General features: G+C 47.9%; 1 protein-coding gene across 4 annotated transcripts; it reads right to left on the reverse strand.

Moving 5' to 3' along the window:
- Nucleotides 1-1,118: 1,118 nt before the first annotated feature.
- LOC125738864 (tyrosine-protein phosphatase non-receptor type 12-like) lies at nt 1,119-21,648 on the reverse strand. 4 transcript variants are annotated; one of them, XM_049008332.1, is made up of 18 exons: nt 21,117-21,648; nt 11,974-12,082; nt 11,779-11,855; nt 10,649-10,744; nt 10,477-10,515; nt 10,199-10,270; nt 9,674-9,733; nt 9,431-9,573; nt 9,263-9,329; nt 9,049-9,126; nt 8,689-8,787; nt 6,600-6,685; nt 5,228-6,042; nt 4,014-4,085; nt 2,754-2,845; nt 2,624-2,654; nt 2,369-2,479; nt 1,119-1,969 (listed from the first exon to the last, which is right to left on the reverse strand). In XM_049008332.1, the coding sequence occupies exons 1-18, from the start codon at nt 21,213-21,215 to the stop codon at nt 1,908-1,910; spliced, it is 2,208 nt and encodes a 735-aa protein (XP_048864289.1). In that variant the 5' UTR covers nt 21,216-21,648; the 3' UTR covers nt 1,119-1,907. The 4 variants fall into 4 exon arrangements, with proteins under 4 accessions (XP_048864289.1, XP_048864290.1, XP_048864288.1 ...); XM_049008333.1 differs by having other exon boundaries at nt 5,228-6,045; nt 9,049-9,096; nt 21,117-21,647; XM_049008331.1 differs by having other exon boundaries at nt 5,228-6,045; nt 21,117-21,551.
- Between the last annotated feature and the right edge of the window lie 295 nt (nt 21,649-21,943).

Raw genomic sequence — 21,943 nt, forward strand, 5'->3', positions numbered from 1 at the left:
GGATAACAGTAACTCTGCAGAATGCCTGTTTTACAGTTTCACTCAATGATTAATTTGTCAGGTGCAGGGCTGATGTGTTTATATAGACCTCTCCAAATCAGTTTATTCAATGCACTGTCTGTGTTTATTGAATAGAAGCATAAAAATGGATTCAATGGCAGGTCGAGGCTGCTGGAGCTATGGAGAAGTAGTGGATTTTCCCCCAGTGGCAAAATAAGACTATGAATGGGATTGTCTAATTGTTACAAAAAATATAAAACGTTTCAACTTTCCTCATTTGATATATCCACTGCTTTTCTCTAATGTGGAATTTAAGTAGTAAAGAGAAAAATACTACATACTGATCACGGAAATATTTCGCTAATATCTACTGCAGTCCCAGTAGATAATCACTTCACCTCTACACTCACTAGACTAAGAGCTATTCTAATGGCCCCAGAGTCGAGGCATAACAGCGACCGAGAAGGGAGACCACCATCTAAGCCCAAGTATGCATAAAATGGCTCTTCTGTTGATTATGAAATGGATGGAGCTTCCAAAACATCCAGCTAAGTGTGCACATTTTAATGGGGCGCCCTTTGGAGGTACACACCATGTCTAGTGTGTTATACAGTATAATAAACTGACGCAGAATTTCTAGGCAAAGTAAATTAGTAGCTGTTGATGAGTATGGAGTTGGGATTATATAAGGCTAGGCAATGGCAAACATCAAAGACAAATCTGAGCTATTACTATCCCCCCCCCCCAAAGAAATAGAATACCCAAAGGAAGCCAATGCAACATGGGGGGGGTGTGCAGAAACAATACACACTGGGGGGGGGTGCTAGATTGGAACATCCAACCCTTGAAATATGGCGAGCCAATGCGACCCCATTGAGCCACTACACTGAATACACCCCCCACCCCCCTGAGGAGTCAGCATAGGTCACCTGTGTGAAACTGAAACACATCCGCCACACACTGTCAGTTTCTGCGGCACTTGCGAGTGCAACTGGTGAACAGTGACAGAACAAAGCACACAGGAGTCCAGTTCCACTGCCAACATTGTTTTACTGGAGGAGTCGACTGGTTCCCATTTCATGACGGGCAAGTCTTTGTGTTGGGGGGGGGGGGGGGGGGGGAGGTGGGGTTTCGTCAGAGCTGGAAGCGGGAATCCCAGGATTCTCCGAAGGCACCGGTGGGCTCCAAGGCTAGCAGTACAGCAGAGTGTGGGGGGCAAGGGGGCATGGAATGAAGGGGTGAAACCAGCACATTATACAAAAATAACCTTTAAGAGACGATTTACAAAAAGAAAAGATTTGTTACAATCTTGATCCCATACTGTCTCAGCACATCCAGCAGTTTATAAAAAAAAACACACGCACTAGACCGGAAGGGTGAATAATTTACAGTAAAAGATACAGAGGGTTCCTGATCATGCAAGGAATTTTTACATCTTCTGTTAATGAGACTATTTAGCAACAGCAGAATGTCAAATTATATACCTACTTGCTCTGTACACTTATAAAACACATACAGAGCTATCAAGAAGTCAGAAATAAACAGTAGTCCGCTGTCCCAATGAATACATCTTACTGTACCAGATTAACACAAGCCTAAGAGTGATGTAATGGGGGGGGGGGGGGGATTCTCGATTATTGTCCACATGTAGTTCTTTAAGTAAAAATAGAATAAGGCAGGTTAGTGGTCTCAGTGATGTCTGGACTTAGCACCGGAGTAGGACACCCCTGACAAGCAGCACAAGTACAGCAGGATATGGACTGTGGCACTGTGGGATAGATCGACACGCGGCTCGAGACGGCGTCAGTTAGTAGGAAAGGGGACGCGATTGCAGAATGGAATCTATGAGACCGCATTCCTCCTAATACAGTGGCACTTGAAAATGTGGAGGCTTGGGCATCCAGTCATCATGTCCATTCTGCGGGGGGGTTCTGGGGGCCTTTGGGTTTCGGGCAGCGGTTGCCAATGTCTGCAAAAAAAAAAGATCTGAGGGTGAAGGTGGGGTCTGGTTGTGCACCGGGGCACCGACCAAACTGCTACAGGAGATTTACTGCTGCCTGAAGCATCTGTATCAGTTCAGCTTATGCACCCTGAGGACAGAACTCAGCTTCTAATAGACTCAGAGGCAGTGCACTTGTTATTAGTCATCAGAACCTGCAACTCGAACTATCCACATCTCAGCGCTCAATGACCAGTGACAGTAGGCAGAATGTTCCTAAGAGATCTTCAGTGGCATGCCACAAAAAACACGAAGCAAGCCTGCCCTGACAAGCGGAATGACAGTGAGGGACAGCAGTCCGTCACGTGCAAGACGTTTGAGCCTTGTTATGGTCAGAGGGATAGCACACGGAATAGGGAGATCACCTACCTCTTTCTGTTACTGGGGAAATCGCTGCACCCACGGTTCTCCCTGTATTGGCAAGGTGTACATCTCCATCCACACCAGTCTTCCTCCCATCTTGTTCCCCTGTCAAATTGTCTAAGCCAAGAAGTAAGAAGTGATTGGTCAGCAGCAACCCAGCCATATGCAGTATATCGGATTATGTCATATAACCGCAGTGAGCGAATGACATGCAGTGATTCGAGTGGAGGTTCATCAAGATTCCAAGCTGGTGCCACATACCATTTCTCACTTTCTGTGGCGCCCGTAAGCCCTGTGAAGAGAGGGGGAGATGGTTAGGATATTTTCTCTTCACATGTGACTGTACGATATCATTCATATTTCCCAACAGGCTTATATCACGTGACCTCACCTCGGAGGACCTGGTTTCTGGGCCAGGCAGGGTCAGGGAACCATCCCATTCCACTGAGGTTCTACACCTGGAGGCCTTCGGACCTGGGTCATCTGAGGACATGGTACAGGTTGGTGGGTGTCCTTTTACAGAAAGCTGGGTACTCTCCCACCTACCACCCTCACAAAAATGTTCATTTCCAGGGACCCTATTGTCATGCATGTAAATGTTGATCATTCCATAGACACAGCCAAAAAGACTCCCAGATTCCTACACAGGCGCAGTGTCCTGCCCAGAAACGTCCAAAACTTTAATCGGAGCCATGACATTTCACCACGAGTTGGGCAGGGCAGGACAGAAATTGGACACTGTTCAACTATGGGAGGCATGGAGGAATCCAGTAGGCCAAGCATTCCAGGCTGGTTTGAAAAAATAAATTAGGATGAAAAAAAACACACCTTTCATTGCCTGTTGACCAACAGCAAGAGTCATTTCTCAGACAGCTGTCATATACCCTTCGACATTAAACAGTATCTGTCCATACTCTGCACTCTCCCTGATAGAGGCAGGAATGCAAAGACCCATCTTTCACTTAAATAGAGCATGCAGCAGTGCTCTAGGCGACAAGCCCTCAAGAGCAATAATGCATCCATTCACAGAGCTATTCTTTCAATTACGCCAGACTAAACACACCTCAGGTTTCATGCATTCGTATGGCATATACAGGATGCTATGATTTATAAAGATTACAATATGGCATACCTAGTGTATTTACACAAGTTTACAATTGAACTGCAAACTGTAGAATTTTTAAACATAAATATAACTGTCTTTAATGTGTTGGAGTCTTATTAGGGAAATTAGGGAAAAAGTATGTGAAGCACATGCTTATTTGGCTTATTTGCTATCAGATATTAAGTCATTTGAGCTTAATGGTTTGCTGCCACCGCTTTTAAGCGTCAATAAATTTAAACAATTTTTAAGAAGAGAATAATGTGAGAAGGAGGGGAATTAAAAAAATAATAAAAATCTAAGTTCACCAGCACACACCCGGACATTTAAAACTGGACAGCTTGGAATGTGTAAGAGGAAATTGCAGATATAACGTCAAATAATAAATACAGGTCTCGGTATCTACTTTTTATTAGCTTTCAGTCAGACTGGAAAAAACAACAGTATTTTATCGTCTTTTTTTATAACGCGGTAAACTGAAACGCTGGCTTTGGCGCCCTCTTTTGGAAGCGGAGCGAACATCACATAAAGAGTCCATGCAGAACGCACCTGATGCCAAAATGAACGACTCGGGGGTTCTCAGAGGCAGCGGGGGAGGAGAGTCCTCACTCAAGTCCCAGTCTGGACGAGGCAAAAATCAGCTGTTACTCAGCACACTGTTTTGTCTGCAGGCAGGGGCTGCCCTTCTACACACCCGTGTGATGCACGTGCGCACCAGCATGCACAAGCTGCACTCTGCCCAAGCTGGAGGGAGAACATTTCCCCCTACGGGGAGTCCATCTCAGCTCTAAAGTGGGGACGAGTTCATTTTCGATCGAAAAACAGAAGAACGTTTCACACACGAAAACATTCAGAAAGACGGCTCTTATTTACGCAGCGCAAGCCACTGGGTGTGATGCTGAAAAGCCACCCTCCGCGTTCCAGCACAAACCGGTCCACAGAACCACACAGAGGAAGTGCGGATTAAACACAGCCATGTCCATGCTGCCCCCCCCCCCCCGCCCTCCTCCAGTGAGACACCACCACACTGTGTTTAGCCATGATGTACAAGCAGCCAATCAAACCAAACAACCATCCCCAACAGCTAATAAACACAAATACATACATAATCAAGAGACCAAACAGGATGCAGGCATGCAAACATGCACACGAACAAAAATCTTTCCCAGGGAAATATGTAAATAAATCATGTACTTGGTACTCGGTCATCGTGTTTCAATCGCATGTAAAACGATCCTCATTTAATGACTGAGTCACTCTTAGCAACGCCAGATTGCCTCTGGGACGATGCCCTACTCCAGCTTCTCAGAAGACACTCGTCACAGCCCAGGTCACATGACTTCAGCTCTTACGATGCAAATCAGCTCATATAACATCTCGAAGCTGACATCATATGCATATAAATATTATTTAATTTCTCAGGTCGGTACAGTGCAAACACGTTAAACGCAATATTAATCGGCTCCAAACAGTGAGTGATTAGACTTTAAAAATCAGTGGAGCACAGTGCCCACACACAGCCCCACGGGTTCAATTACAGCAGAAAAGCCATTGCCTATTCACTGACCCCAGATCAGTCAGCACGAGACAGGAGCAGCATGCAAGCCAGCCCCATTCACTGAGCCCAGACCTGACCGCACTTCCCAGCATGCACAGGCATGACCATTCACTGACCCAAAACTGGGCCGCAGATGAAAGGAACAGCATGCATGGTTGGGGTCTTACTGCACACCCCCGTGGTCAGTAGTAAAGGTGCTACGTACTTGATTCCACCTCCACAGGCAGTTTCTGTCCAGCGATGGACATGGGGGTGACCTTCCGCTGAGGCACTGGGTCGCCCGGGCTTGTGACAGTGACGGTAGCACTGGCGGTGGAGATGGCCGTAGGCTTCCCATGGGGCGCCGCCCTGGTGCTGGTCGAGGAGGAGATGGGGGATGGGGTGGATGATGATGAGGATGATGACGACGAGCAGGAGGAAGTCACCCTCACACCTTCGCCCTCAGAGTCTGAGTTATTCACATGTAATGGGTTGGTGAAGCACAGTGCAGTCCTGTGGGGGCTACTGTGGACCTGCCGGGCTGGGGAAGGCGCCTTCTCTACGGAGGGCTTGCCCCCCCAGGCCGCCTGCCCCTTCTCGCGGAGCGGGAGATGATTGGGTCGGGCCGGGATGCCAGGCTCGCCCTCGGGCCGGGAATCCTGGCTTGGGGAGAGGGCGGGCATGGATGCGACTGGGATCAACGGCGTGGTGCTGAGACCCTGCGATTTGCCGTTCCCTTCAAACACCCCCGGGCCCCCCGACCCACGCTCCGGTTGCTCCTCAAGGCCAGAGACCCTCTCCTCGCGGCAGCCGGCCACACCTCCGGGACCCTTGCTGTAGTTCTCGTTCAGATCAGGACTCTGGCCCGACGATGACGACATGACATGTAGCAAAGGCTTGGGATGGTAGCGGTCGTTGTCCTGCCGCACGTCCATGACGGTGGGGAAGGCAGAGGGGGGAGACGGGGTGAGGATGGGTGGGACCGGCCGAGGCTCTGGGGCCTGCAGGATTTCCTCCATCACGTCTCCCTCCGTTTGGCAGCTACTGCGGGACAGATGGACGGAAAGTGTTACTGACCTCCGAGTCAATATGCACAACTTTTTAATGCACAAAAATACAGTCATTTACGAAGCATCCCAGCCTACTACTTGCTACTACTGGGCAAAATATTTCTTTCTGTCAGTGCAAACAACTAAGCTTCTGTAGTAACACATATTGCCACAAGGTGGCAGTTATCAGTGCCTAGAAAAGGCTATTAAGGAATTAATGTACAAAATGTCCTCGCCTTAGGGGAAAGGCACTACAGGTGGCAGCTCAAATGAGGCACAGAAACACAAGAGTGACAAGAGTAAAGTCCAACCCCAGACATAAGGGGCCCTGCATTATGAATATTGTGCCTTTGGGATGCAATGCCACCCTCGGACAGAGAGGGAGCTTTCAGCAGCGTGACCCAGTTGGCAGCCAGTCCATGCTGGGCACTGATGCGCGTGACCCCGGGTTATGTAAAACGATTGAAGGCAGCTTGGCCCCGTTCCGCTTCCTGTGGGGCAGAGCCAGGAGCGCCTGCTATGCCATGCGGGACACGGCCGGGGCTGTACCTGCGGATACGGGGTGGCTTAGGCGGGGGAGAGTCCCAGCTCTCCTCGTCAGAGTTCTGACCCGTTTTCTCCGGGCTGCCTTCATCCTGAGGGAAGGAGAGGAGTGGGGGGCATTTAAGTAAAATAAATAAATAACTAAATAAAGCCTCCATTCATATTCATTAATGGTTACAGGTTATGACGTAATGCTTGTAATCAGAAGGTTGCTGGTTCAAATCCCAGAGCCAGAGTATGTGCGTAGTTGCACCCTTAATCAACGCCTCTAACCACCCCCCCACACACACACTTCCTGTATTTTTCAGCAATTCTGGGTCTCGCAACTGTGTTGCTTTCCTTTTTAAATTGTAATAGACAAATATACACACTCATCTTGTGTAACTGCCTTTAAAGACACTTCCCCTTTCCCAATCCCCACGTCCAATACCCCTGCAGAAAAAGACATCAACAGACCTTGGCTTGGCTATGACTCAGCGACTGAGGAAGCCAGCAGCACCGGCGATACCATGGGCCCGGCTAACGCATAGCAGCCGCTAACCCCTCCGAGGCAGCCAGGGCCGTGTGACGCAAAACCCACCCCCCCCCATGGCATCCCAGGGAAGAGCTCCCAGGGCAAAATCCTAAATTTAGTTTCCTTCATGTCGGCTTCAATCGAATTCTCCCTTTCGGCCAACATACTAAAAAAAGGCAGAATCACAAAGGAAGGACATTTGCGCACCGTGGGGGTGCAGGGACTGAAAAACCTATCCGCAACATTTCCGGAACCAACTTGCAGTTGTCTGACCTCTAAAGTTTACCCTAAATACTAAAAATAGGACCCAATAATAATACCAATAATAATAATCCAGCGCAAAGCCGGCAACGCTAGTGCAGGGGGGGGCACACAAACGTCACTCTGAGATTAGCCTCTCCCCACCAGCTGCCTGACCATTTCAGGGGAACAGCCACAATTCTCTTCCTCAGCCGTGAAGCACGACGTAGTCTGGCAGCATCTATGTTTCTGTCATCCTGCTTCTCCGAAACATCACGCCGCCCCATCGCACAAGGACAGTGCAGGCTGCCCCTCAGGTTAAAAACCAGAGGTCACTCCTGCGTTTCAAATTAAATCTCCCACAAACGCTGAAACGCTCTACTAAATCTCGTAACAGCTGCGGCACTTCCCCTTTTATCCTCTACAGGAACTTTTTTCTTGTTTTTTTTTTTTTTTAGTAGATGGACTCGGTCGTTTGATCTTGATTTTCTTTCCTTACATTATGAGGATAACAAACATCCTCTCTTCCGGAAAGGTTGGCACCCGCATGGATCGCCAGGTATGTTTGGAAATGCAAGAGACACAGAAGCCTGTTCCTGTGCGTGTGTGTGTGTGTGTCACGCCTCGGCAGAGCAGATGTACAGGAGAGGAAGCTTGTGGCCTGGGTTTCCCTGTCCCAGAGTGCGGATTCTCAGACACAGGCTGAGTGATGTCACGAGCCCCTAAACTCCCAAACAGGACGTGAGCCTCGGCTTCTGGCCTGATGCCAGTCCCAGAGGGTTTTTTTGTTTTTTAAACGACCTGCAAAGTAATAGAGCTCCTCCCAGCAGAGCACATCCCGCTTTTCTTCTACAGGGCCGTGTGTCGCGCTTGCAGAGCCGAGTGGGGAGGGGTTGACCCCCCCCCCCCCTCCCCCAAAACAGGAAGTCCTTTTTTGGTCCAGATAGGGAGCCAGATGGGGAATGGTGGCTCTCTACACCTCCGCAGCAAACCCGCGGGCCACATGTTCGGCTTTGATGTCAGCCGCAATAAGAAACGGCCCCCTGGCCCCCATCCTCGGGACAGAAACCCGTGGGATCGCCCTGTCCTCTACCAAACGACTCGTTTGTAATCCGGAAAGTTCTGCAAAAAAAAAAACATGGAAGAAAAAAAAAAACCTTTGTGGGGGGACGAGGTCTCCAGCTCTCAGGCTGTACTGTAGCTGTACTCCGGACTTACCTACATGTCAAAAGCTGAAAAACATTCAGTGAAAAGGGGAAGCATGCAGGCAGATTATAATTATTATTTTTTTAAATCGACACTGAAGTTCACTCTTATGTTTGCCCCCGACTGAGCACCCACCATGCCGTCTGGGACGTCTGCATCGATGGGGGTCTTGAGAAAATGCAACCGCTGCTCAAAGAGCTGAGCGATGGCCCTGTGGACGAGTTCATACTGCTCCTGAGGATGAGGACGGAGACGTTAGCAGCCGAAGATCAAAGTGATCGATGAGTACAGGTCAGCCTTACAGGTGACTGATTAGGGTACGGGTGCCAGACTGTGTGTTTGACACTTATTTTCTTTGTATTTTTTTACAATATCCCTGTCGATATGCTGAATCCTGGCAACACTAGACCTTTGCTGTTAGCGCCATGAAAGCTGATCCTGGATTTCAGAGAAGAATGATATCAAACGAAGACCTGACCCAGCGTCCAAACTGACCTTGGTCTGCACAGCCGAATGTCTCTGTGTCCTCATCTCCTGGATTACCTGGAATACACGGAACTCTTCTGGAATTTTCTAGAAGTTGTAAGTGATGGGAGATAAAAATAAAGCGTTTGGTGTTTTGGGCCCCAGGTGAGCATGGCATGTGAGCTGCAGCGTGACAGAGAGCGAGAGAGAGAGAGGGGGGGGGGGGGGGGGGGGACAGACTTACTCCGGCCTTCAGCAGGTTCCACGTATAGTCTATGGCACAGATGGCTCCAGTCCGACCGCAGCCCGCGCTGGAACACACGAGAGACACAGTTATCCTTCAGTGGGCAGGCACACACGCAAGCAGGAAGCAAGCCTCAACCGTCACACCCCCTGCTGGCCACACACACACCTGCAGTGAATGCAAATTGGCACATCCTCATGTTCCTGATACTCCCTCATCAGCCCGATCATGTCCAGGATGGAGTCGAATGACGACGGCACGTCGTGGTCGGGCCAGTTGATGTAGTGAAACTGTGTGACCCTGCGCATCTCCTTAAAGAGCGAGAGAACCCGATTGGCCAATGAAGCCCCCCAGCAAGCACAGGAACATGCCTTGAATGCGAGACGCTTGAGGGTCGAGGACCCAGCTTACGTTCTGATGCTCCACCGCCAGAGTCCTGATGATGTAGTCAGTTTTGGCCTCTTCTGATTCCTGCAAACAAACATTGCATGAAGCTCTTTTGAGGTCAACTCGAACAAACAGGAACATAACGCCAGATCAGCACAGTCACCGCAGCGCACATCCGTGGCTTGGAACCAGGCCAAGTCACTCATTTTAGAAACACGAAAACCACTAAATGGGTTTTGGTTTATAGCGAATAAAATCGCAGTCCAGACATCCGGACCCAGCATCTACTTCCTTAATGACAGACGGGGAAGCGGTGCTGCGTTTGACGGCCATTAAAATAAAGCCCAGGGTCCAGGATGGTACGCAGGTGACAGACTGCACATGAGCTGCTCACTTAGTGCGGGGAGGAGAAATCAACGAGCGCCTATCGCAGGCAATCTTTCTGCAATCGGCTGATATGACTTAAGCCTGTAAAACAGAGAGTGAAAGAAGGCCAGATCCCATCGGGCAGGCGGAAAAAAAAGCATAATTAAAAAAAAAAAAACTTACACAGGAGATCTTGAATGGTCCAAAGGTTAAAGGGTCATCGCCGAACAGGGGGAAATACCGCTCACATTTTTTCTGTGCATCACAAACAAAAGGATACTGAGCGTCAGAATAAGCTTCCGAATAAATAATGCAAATGCTGGGTCCATTCGGTGGAATAAAGCTTCTTTGATCACCAGTTTGCTCTAAGCTACAAGGCCTGCAGGTGAAAACAGCAGCTTTCATTTGCAATAAGAAGGTTTTATCCTTAATATACAGGATGTAAAGTAAGAGGATCTCACCCTTCCCATCTCAAACTCTCGGCACGCCATAACTATAATCTGCAAGACACAGAGAATAAAACATCAGACAAGTACTAAACCTTAAAGGTGAAAAGCTTCGTTACAAGGCGTGGGAGGAGAGCGAGGAGGCTTCACAGGTTTGAATGTGCTTGCCTCTCCCACAGACACTCACTGCCACTTTGTATTCCCAGTTCATCCTCCAGAAGTCCAGGATGGTGTTGGGCAGGGGTCCCTGAGTTGCAATATAGGCCCGGGAGCCCCCTGTGCCCTGCCAACGACACCGTGAACAGGAGAGAGACAGGGTTAGTCCAAAGGCGGGAATAATTAGTGCAATACCCTCCCACCAATATGCCGGCTCCGCCCCCAGCATCAGCTCTATAACACAGGCCAGAGAACCCAGGGAACCTGGATCCCTGTTTTTATTGGCTAATCTCACTTCTACGGCACAGAAGGAGAATCAACATCCACTGAAGAGGCAGCGAGGCAGAAGGCCCACAGCAGAGCTCAAAGCTGGTGTTCCTCAGGAAGCCAAAATGAAGGTACAGGATCTGCTGCCTGCACCTGACAGTAAGTCTGATCACCCCAGGGCCTGTATTTAGATCCCGAAAGCATCTCTGCTGCGGTAGCTCACACCTCCAGAGCTTCATGTTCAAACCCTGCCGCTACTATCCGTGTGTGGGATTCGCATGCCCTCCACGCCTCATGTGGTTTTCCTCCTACAGTCCAATGATGTGCAGTTAGGCATCTCTAATTTGCTGGAGTGTCTGCATCCTGCAGTGGACTGGCATCCCATCCAGGGTGTACCCCTACCTTCTGCACTGTCCTGCCTGGGAGAGGCTCCAGGAAAACCTGCTAAATAAGCACTTGGACGATGGATGGATGGAAGTATCCATGCTGCCAGGGCTTAGACACTGGCCAAGCTGCCTTTCGATTCCAATGTGCAGAAAGCACTGCAACTGAATGCGGACGTAGGGCAGCTCAGAGAACCATAGCTGCCTCACAATTGGGTCTTGGCGGCTTGAGGTAGCGCTCGCCTCTACAAGCCAGGGCCCCAGTGTCAGAGGGAGTTTTACAAAAAAATGTTCTGATGACAGAAGGAAAATGATTGGTTATCTAAATGAACCAATCAGATTGTAGAGGAGGTGGATCCAAACAACTAGGAGGCGGGACAAAGACATCTGATTGGTTAGTCCCACCTCCTCTACAATCTGATTGGTTAAACCAATCATTTTTCCTTCTGCCATCAGAACATTTTTGTGTAAGTAAAATCCCCAAAAGAATGTCAGAGAGACTCTCCCATACCTTTATGAAGTTGGCATTGACGTAATCCATATCTTGATTGGAGGTTTTTAATGATACCTTAACCCTGCTGTGGTCAACTGTGAGAGATAAGAACAAGGTATAAAGTGGTTAATCAGCTGAGAAACGATGACTTCAAACGTATTCAGTGCATTCATACAGCACGCAGGGGGAGCAGCCCCCTGTGTCGGCGCTTACATGGCAGAATGTCCTTGTATCTGTTCTTTTTCACATTCTCTTCTTTCTCTCCAGCGTTGGTGGAAAAAATCTTTTCCGTCCTGTATTTGGTGGATAATCTTCGCAGTTTCTGTGCAGAAGGGAGGGAGCAAAGCGGACAGTGAGTGGAGGTTTTCCAGAACGGCAATCAATATCACTGCTAATAGCTTGTTAGTGACCTGTTCCACCGCCCCACATGTCGGGGGGGGGGGTATCTCTGGAAGGTCGGCCTTGTCACTGCAGCAGCAGTGCCACCCCCCCTGTTGGCTTTGTGTGTGGAGGAGGGGGGATGGATTAAAGCTCTCCCCTTCAGCCCCACAGGGCCCCCGCCCATCCTCTTAATTACCGCATCACTTCTTGAGGGGTAGACATTTGTATGGGACATGATCCTGTAATGAGATCCTACTCCCCAGCTCTGGCAGGGAGTAAAATAATTATTAATTATTATTATTATTCTAATGAATAATTAAGACCTTGATTCATTCAGTACCCAAATTCTGGAGCCCATGGTATGGAAACAGCAGTTAGGACATTTAGCCCGAACCCCCCCCCCCCCCAGTCACCCCCTCTCCCTAGAATCAACTCAGATCAGCCTATATGGCACCAAGCACAGGTTCTGAATGTTCTCAACAACATCCCATGCGGCTCGCAGCTGGATTCTCACATCTGGATGTCTGACAGGAGCATTTCAGGCCCCTGTCCTAAAACCCACACTGCCCCCCCCTCCCCGTCAGAGAAGTCGAAAGATCCAACCCCCCCATCCCCCATGTTCGCATGCTAGCGACCCCGTGGGACCCGACCGTGACAAGCCTGTCGGCTTTTACAAACCTCCGCAGTGACACTGACCCCCCCAGTCCCCCCGCGCAGACCTCCGTGCTCTTGACCAAGACAACAGACACATAAAACATCTGTAAGGCCAACTCCAGCTGGGAAAGAGCGCAGCCCTCCAAGAGAAATATCGCAATTCAGCACCACTGTTCCAATTCACACACCGGCCCCGATGTTGCTAAAAATGCAGTAATGAAAGTCTGAGTTGCTGTACAGACCGTCATACTCAATTCATGTCATCCCACAACATGGTTCAAAAAAGACTATGAGGCAAAACACCACCAACCACCACCAGACGAACTTCCATAAGGGGCCCTCATTCATAAGGAAGGTATAGATATCTTTTTATAAACATCATTACCCATAATCCCCGTTTTGCTGTCATTCAACTACACGATGGAGCCGAATGATGTATCGATTCCGAATCGTAATCGCGATTCGAAAACGACGCGATTAGCAAATCACAAAGGCCGAGATTTATGATATGACCCAGGGTGTAAAACTGCTGCGAGACTAGTTTTACAAACTCGTGCCATCGTCCTTGTGTGACAGTCCCTCACCGAACAGGAGTGCCGTGCTCCTCGCGTGACACTCATGCTCACCATGAGCCCAAGACGATTGCGGATATGCCCATAAACGGCAAACACGTGAAACGTAAAACAAAAAAAACCGTTATATTTGCGCTGCGAAAAAATATTGCTGCTGAGCTCTTAATGAATGACCTACATCAGGGTTAGCCAATCTTACCCGCAAAGGGCCGGTGCATGTGTGGCTTCTTGGGGCAACCTTTAGGTTAGCTGTTCAAACCCAGGTGTGAGGAATCTTCAGCCAATCAGTCCTCTAATTAGTAATCTACTCAGGGAATTGAGGCGAAAACCCACATACACTTTCTGACATATTTGGTCAGTTGTTGTTTACAGAAAGGTTCTATTTATTACAGGTTCAAGCAGCAAGGATCCCTATTGTATTTTACTTTCTGGAGTTGTTTTAGTTTCATTATTACTTTGTTTAACGTAACACAGTCACAGTTTCTGTGATAAGCGTTTCATGTTTGATTGTTCTGTGTTAATTTCAGCCTTGCGTTTATGGGACTATCAGGAAACTATTACTTTACTAAATGCAAAAATAAAAAACAGGGCAGAGTGCTGATTGCAAAACACAGCACTTTAAAGTTCCATGTAAATATACACTTTACCATATTCCGATGACTAGCAACCTGTTACCTGACTAGCAACCTGGCAAATAAATGACCATAAAACAATAATATTATGCTATTAAATTGTTCAGCCAGAGCTCACAGAGTATCCCTCACTGTCCCATTCAGAAAAGGGGCACTACCCCCTCCACCCACCCCACTGGATGGAGATCAGCATTATAAAATGTGGATGCAACAGACCTGAAGGGGTGGGGTTACTCAAATCTACCCAGAATCCACTGAGATTCAAGGGAGTGGACCCTGAAGGCTCCGTCACAGAACGGTATACTGGAAGAAGCCCAGCGGACTAACTGGTTATTCAGACTGTCCCTCCCCTGATGCAGCCCATTTCCTGCAACCAAAAGTAGACTGGATGGTGGGAGAAGGAGAAGAATCCCCTGTAGACTGGCCTCGATCAGAGCGTGGAGACCCTCAGCCCGTAGAACTAGCAGTCTGAGCGCAATCCCCACAAGAAACACCCTTAGAGGAAGTGCCTTGAATGCTTGGGGTCAGAATTCTGAGAAGTACTGTGTTTTTAGTACTGAGAAACAGAGCATTCTTAAGGGAACAAACAAGCACACCCTGCCCACCCCCCACCCCCCGATAGTGTCAGCCAATGCACAGAGGGCTACTGTGGTTCTGTAGTCATGGTTCAGTAGGTGGGAGGGAAAGATGTAGCTCCATAAAAAGAAAATGCGCACATGGGCAGCGTACTAATCACAGGGTGCGGAGAGGCCGCATTTAGGAAGCAGGACTGCGCACACACACACACACACCTTCAGACAAATACACACACTCCCTTTGCCATCACTGGGGGTAAGCTGTGAAGAGAGCCCAGGTGCTTCCATCACACATCCCACATGACCTTCAGCAGGCAGGTTTGAGGGGGGCGGAGCTTCCGGCCCATCTAAGAACCACTACAGAACCAGGAAGTTCCAGCCAGCAGGTGGGTGAGAAGTTAAGGAGGTGACCAGGAAGTCACCAGGACGTGACCAGGAGGCTATAACTTCAAGTCGTGCAGGATACCGTAAGGCAGTGTTTCCCAATCCAGTCCTCAGGGACCCACAGTCGGTCCAAGTTTTTGCTCCCTACCTGACAGTCCACATTTTTGCTCCCTCTCAGCTCCGGAATAAGGACAGAGAGGAGAATCGAGAGACCCTGGATATGTGACTCTTCACATGCTGCAGCCGGTAGCCCGTCATACAGCATCAGCACTGGACCAACTAGGTCAGCGCGCTCCTATTTCAGTATCGTCCCGTATCATCAAAAATAATCACCTGAACACAGGCACAGAAAGAGGCGGCGCAGCAGCGAGGCAGTGGGTAAAGGCGCAGGATGGGGGTAGGGGCCAGTCTCTGCTCCTCTCACTCCCAGGGCCAAGGGATGATTCATCATCGACAGTCCTCTGCTCCCAGAGCTCAGCTCCATTTCCTGCACAAAGGCAGGACGAGTGGAACCCAAAAGCCATCTTATATCCCCTCTCCTCTCCATATTGACAGAGAGACCCTAAGCCTCGACTGTACATCCATAGGATTTAAGAACAAGCCCGTTATCACACAGACACTTGTAATTTGGAACTTCTGTCACTCTGACAGAGAGGCAAGAACAGCAATGTTCAAACTAACAGAAGCCAAGTTCCCAAACACGGGAACTACTCACCCTACGCAAAAAATACGCAACAAAAGAGATTTCAAACAGGCACGCACTCCCCAGCACACAGAGCTGAGCTCTGTTCCTGCGCAATGACCTCATTCTTACATCATTTCCTGTGCATTATGATCTGCTGTGGCCAGACTGACTCGGGAAATGTTCTATGTCAGCTTTGAACCCAAGAAAAAACCTGCCACAAACAAAAAAGAAAGAAAAAAAAAAAAGGTAAACATCTGATTAGTCACCGAGCAGGAATTCCTGTGAGCGAATCCCACTCGGAAAAATGCCGATGTATACAAGCTTCCTGGAAAGAATACATTGTTCAACAAGGCTGTCAGAAAGGCAGCCATCCTGAAGCAGAGAGACAAGGAAGCTCAGGAATCTGTTAGAAGCAAGTGATAAACGGCTACTAAACTGCAACAGTGTGCAACAGAGTGACACAAGTCAGCTGAAGACTGAAGGCCACATATAAACACACATTACAGGGGTTTAGCTCCCTGCACCATAATGTCCCAGGTCTGAAATGTAGCTGTTAGGGATGAGTCAGCACCGTCGAATACTCACGTTCGTGAATAAAAGAAAAAGGGAAAATAAAAAATCAAATAATAAATTAGCTATTTTAAATATTACCTGTATGCAATATATTTATCTGTTCTCTAATAAGTTTGCTTTTGAAGTTTACTTCTGTGGTTCTTGCACTCAGCAAGCGCTCGCCCCGCCAATAATCATTTTCATCCCTGCTCACTCACAGCGCGGCACATTTGTGAAAAACATTTAATGAAAACGAGTGAGGCAAACAAGAGAACAAGATGTGATCACCAGAGAAGATTTCTCTTTTGTTGTACAGAAATATTTTGGATTCCACAGAGATGATACTGAGCGAAGGCAAGTGAATCGTCAGCATCTCCTGGCAGTTTGTGAGTGTAAGAGAATCTAATTATGAAGCTGCTGTTAATTTTAAGTAGTTCTGGATGTTTGGTAGAAATTCATGTTCTGTGAAATTTCTTCTTAATATCATTTTAAATGAGTGAACCAGCAGAGACGTTTTGGCAAGTTAACCGGGATGTTGACTACTGGTTTGCCTTTCCCAGTAAATACATACTACCGGTAGGTAATGAGTTCTATTCAGCTACATTTTGCTTAAGTAGGCATGTAAAACAGTGTAAACAGCATTAGATAAACACTGAGATTTGATCCACGGCTGAAATTTAATGGTAAAAACTGGGTAATTTCACACTACAGAGATGTGAACAGGTCAAAAACAACGTGAGAACAAATTAAGCAAATGAGGCATGGCAGCTGAAACTGAAACCGAGTTTGCGAGATACTCGATGCTGAAAATCCACATCAAAGGAAAACAGAAGCTTTCGAATTTGTCTTTTATGTTCATACACAGTAGTTCATATCTAAAGGCACACTGGGAAACTGCCAGGCAGACTAATTAGCTGCTGTTTAAGGCTGGTGTTGTACAGATCCAATGCTGGGATATACTGACCCAAGGCTACCATCCATCCATCCATTTTCCAAACCGCTTATCCTATCGGGTCGCGGGGGGTCCAGAGCCTATCCCGGAAGCAATGGGCACGAGGCAGACCCAAGGCTACCAAAAGGTTTAACTTTGTATGGACATATCCTGCACAAACATCCTCAGATTCACTAAAACCCAAACGCAGCCTCACGCCTCATTACCGAAACACACAGGTAAACAGGAATCCGGCTGAGGTTTCAGGGGCCGGCAGTGCCGAGGCAACCTGAACGACTGCACTGCCAAAAAAACTTGTCTGAGCTGAGCGAAAACAGCAGCGTAACTGGTGAGACTCAGAGGGGTACAGCCCTCTGACACGGTCCGGAGAACAATTGTGTCATGATAATATTATGATGAATCTTCCCCCATTATAGGGAGAGTTGGCTATGAATGTGTTGAGGGGCCTCCTGAACACCCTGAACCAGGTTGGGGGTTTCATTTGTTGACAGTGTGGAGGAGCTCTCAAGGGGGTGGGGAGTGCTTTATGCTCCATATCAATTCACCTTGTGAATCCTGAATGCATACCCAGACAGACTCAATGTGCGGTCCCAAAGCAGAACTTTTTTCAGGAACCAGAATCCTTTTCAGGAACCAGGACCTTCTGCCGCATTCACACTGCAGGAACTGTAGTTCTTAGGAGGTAGTTCCTGAAAATGTTTTAGTCCATACTTCAGAGTAGGTACTTTTTGCTCAACCAAGAACTACCGGGTGAGGCAAACAGTGATAAGCTTGATTGGTTAATCACAAGCACCAGCACAAACTTGGAAGTTATGCAAAAGGGTAAGAAAAAGAGAAGTAGTGGAGCAAAAATTGAGCATATGGAAGTATCTCAATTATATTAAAAGCATTAATGAATACTTTTTTTTGCTTGTGCCAATCGATAACCGACATATTTCTGTCTAATATCACCAGTGCCAGAAGTGAAACTGACAGCATTTATTAGTGGAATAACATTACATCTTTTTTTATTCTGTGGAAAACATAAGATTGATCTGCTGGCCAGATATAATAATGAATTATAAACATGTTGTGGGCTGTATGAATATAATGCAATTTGTCCCCTATTTTCAGACCGCAGGATAGCTCCCCCAAATAACTAACAACATTTTTTTCTCATCATCCATTGTTTTGGTATGGCAGCATAGTTTGCATGAAAGTACTTGTGAAGTTTAACCTACGAGCTTTTGTGTTTCCCAGGCTTATTTAGCATAAAGGTCACAGTTCCTGTTGTGTGGTGGGAAAGTGGCCAGGAGCTACAGAAGTCCCCGGTCGAGATAGCCCAGGAACTAGGTTCCTGAACTTTGGTGACAAAGCACCTGAGGAATGCTGCGAGCTGCACCTTTATGTCATACAAACCAGATGCAGCAGGCAGAGGCTGCAGAGCAGGTTTCCCCATACCGATCGACACATAACTGAACTTTTACATGCTTAACAATGCCCCAAGGCCAAAGCCTCCTTAACTAGGAATTCACCTGGGAGGTAAAGCCCCAGGTGACCTGAGCAGACCCCCCTACAGCACACATCAAAAACTCTACCCAAAAAAAAATGGAAAGAAGAAATACGAAAGTATGTCTTTATGGGCAGATGGCTGTTTTGTTCATTTCCTCCCTTGTGACTAGGGTTCAGGGGAAGTGTGGCGTCACAGGCAGGATATCTGCGATATTTGCGTCCTTCCCCCTCCCCTTCCTCCCCCTGCTTCAGACTCTGATCCAACTGAACATCCAGCGCTTAACTGGAGATAAGTTCAACACATATAAGAAGCAGAGCAAAGGAGTCAGACGACTCTGTTCCCTCACTGATTACACCATGCTGAGGCAAACAGCCATGCAAGCATGCCCCAGCAGACAAAATTTTAAATTCCTCCCACACTTTCGCTCAAATGTAACCTAGGGTTATGCCAAGCATTTTAATAACACATTAGTGAACCCGGAGTACCAATCATGTTGGGAAATTCTCAAATCCATTTTGAAAACTTGCGACCCTAAGCTTAAAACATGAATTGTGTTACTAAAGTGAAATGCTTTTGAGTAATGCGAAGTTTGACAAAAATAAAACTCAAAACTAAAAAAAAAAAAAAACTAGAACAGAATTTCACCAAGTCATTAAGCAATAATTGTGGTCACAGGGGTAAGGAGTTCATGCCGAGGGGAAGAGGGGGTGCAAAACATTAATGATCGGCTTTAAGAAGCCTTCCTTCCATATCATCGGGACGAATCGTCGGCTCTCGGATTCCGTTTCACTTTTGCGGGCCCGAGAGGTGTCAACATGAAGGCGGCGCGGCACAGCGGGGCTTCACGCCGAGATCACATTAAGCATGCAGACACTGAGACAGAAAAAGCCTGGCGTCTGTCGCGTCTCCCTCCAGCAGATACTGCTTAGGATTTTAATAGGGAAATAAAGTGAAATAGTTAGCCGCAGCTCGGGGACATGTTTCTGTATGCCTGTGTAAGGAGATCATCAGTAAATCGACAGGGGAAGATGGAATGGGTTGAAGGAGCACGATCACAGAGCTGGCGCACGGTAATGAGACAGAATAAGGGAGCGCACGCATGCGCAGCGGCGTTTGGCTTAGGAATGGCGAAGCCGAATTCACGCCACACGCGTGCGTTTCAAAGTCCGACGGCGACGGAGGGGGAAAGAGCACAGCGCACTTCCCAGATCCCGAAGGCACTTCCTCTACCACATCCCAGTTCGCTGAGACTCCAACGCCCCGGAATGTTGCGCAACGTCCGCAAACACCCCACCTTTCATTAAAGCCTCCCCCCTCCTGACAGCCAACTATAACTCAATCACTCCGCCTCACCTAAACAGAGCGCCGGCGACATCATCCACGCCGAAGTTTATTCACGACGGCTGCACGGATAACCTAAAACTGAAAACGCGGCGCTGATAAACTGCACCCCCAGGATCGAGGAGGGGGGCTGTCAGAACATTTTGCAATGCTGAGTAGATAGATGAGTTTAGCAAGAAAAAACGAGACATGCCATATTACAATTAGCAGCCTGCAATGCATGTGTCCAAAGTGTCATTTAAACCACCACCATTAAGATTCTAGCACGCAAACATGAGTAATTGTTGAAATAAAGTTTATTAGTACCCTAGCAAAACCCACAGGACAACCCCCCAAACACAAGTCTACCGGGACAGCTGGTAAGGGGCGACAGCTCCCGTATCTCTCAGTACATTGTCTGGCTATGATCAGTAACTTGCATCTATCGATTATAGAAAGAGATAGACAACTGGGTGGTAAAAACGCATCTGCAAGGAGTCGGGTGTAGTCCCACGCCAATACCCCAGCTTCGGGGGTTAGCAACCCTCCAGCACCATGCAAAAGAAGTGGAGGCTATTCAGCTACACAACAAATATCTATTTAAAATTCCAGACTGATTTCGAGCCACGTGAGTCCTACTTGAAAATCTCGATCCACCGACCAAAATACGCTGCGGGACAAGGTGATCGCCGGGACCCGACTGCAAGGAATGTGGAGCTACCCAGCCCACCGGCGGCGGGGCTTTTCTCCGCAGCATCGTCAGCGTCTGTCCCGGATGGTCACAAAGTGCAGAAACGAAGATTTCTTGGTCCCGTACAACTTAGTACTGGGAGAATGGGGACGGAGGGAGTATCCCACGGATTTTTTTAGGAATCAGTATTAGGCCGCGTCCCAGCCTGAAGGCAAAAATGTGTAAGAAAGGCAAGATCGGGCATCTGTACAGCAGCTTCCCAGGGCAAGGCGATTTCTCTAGGAAAGGAAGCATCAGTACAATCCGAGCAGGAGCTGTCAGCTTAGCTACGCCGAAATCGCTGGCAGACAGCGGTAATGCCAGGATTAAGCCGGCGACACAGCTCCAGCTACCACGAATTACATATCGGCTGTTATCTGAGTGCCGAGCTACAGCTGCCTGCCTAAGTCCGGGCGTCCGCTCTCACCATGAAGTCGCCGCCGAAGTTATCCTCTCCTCTTTGGTCCCCGGCTAGCATGGCTCCAACCTCCTCAATGAACTTCCTCAGGATACGTGCCTGATCCATCCTTTCAAGCCGCGACAACTCGTCTCCCACGGCAATAGAAAATCCTCAGAATATAATAGCCAGTAATAAAAGAATGGATACTTAAGTAAACATTGTTAATTCACCAAGGATCGATTCCACATGTTCGCCGCCCCATTTTTATTTGCCCTCATATAAAGGCAATAATCCAAAATACGAGCCTTCTTCTTTCTTCTTTTTAGCTCGTTAGCAATGCAATTATTGGTGGAAAATATCAAAAATCACACAAGAACACCAATCCAATCCGCGCTCTCGTCTCACTTCCACACACAACTGGTTACCCACAGACACAAAACTAGCCGCATCGTCCAAATGCCGCTAAGAAACATCTCCGCCCCTAAATCCCAATCGCGATTACTATTGGACTCCGGCTTCGATATCGTGCTATATGATTGGACTTCTTGTTACGTCAATCAGGAATATGACAAGCTTTTTTTATTTTTATTTTTTGCACGAACATAAATGGATGTCAAAGACGTCAATCATACAGTCTGCGATGGTTAAGCCCCATTGACTTAAAGCCATATCAGCGTGTATGACCTAAAGACCATTGCTAAGAGATTTACAGGTTTTACATTTAATATCCCATAACCTGGGAGGAGCTAGAACCACACCTATGAATTTTTGGAATGTGGTTATTAGTACGTCAGCTTAGCATTTAAATGCTTTCAGTTATAGTTCGCCTAAGCAGATCACACCTTTCGAAATGA

This window comes from Brienomyrus brachyistius, chromosome 3, assembly GCF_023856365.1.
Source record: "Brienomyrus brachyistius isolate T26 chromosome 3, BBRACH_0.4, whole genome shotgun sequence".
NCBI lineage: Eukaryota > Metazoa > Chordata > Actinopteri > Osteoglossiformes > Mormyridae > Brienomyrus > Brienomyrus brachyistius.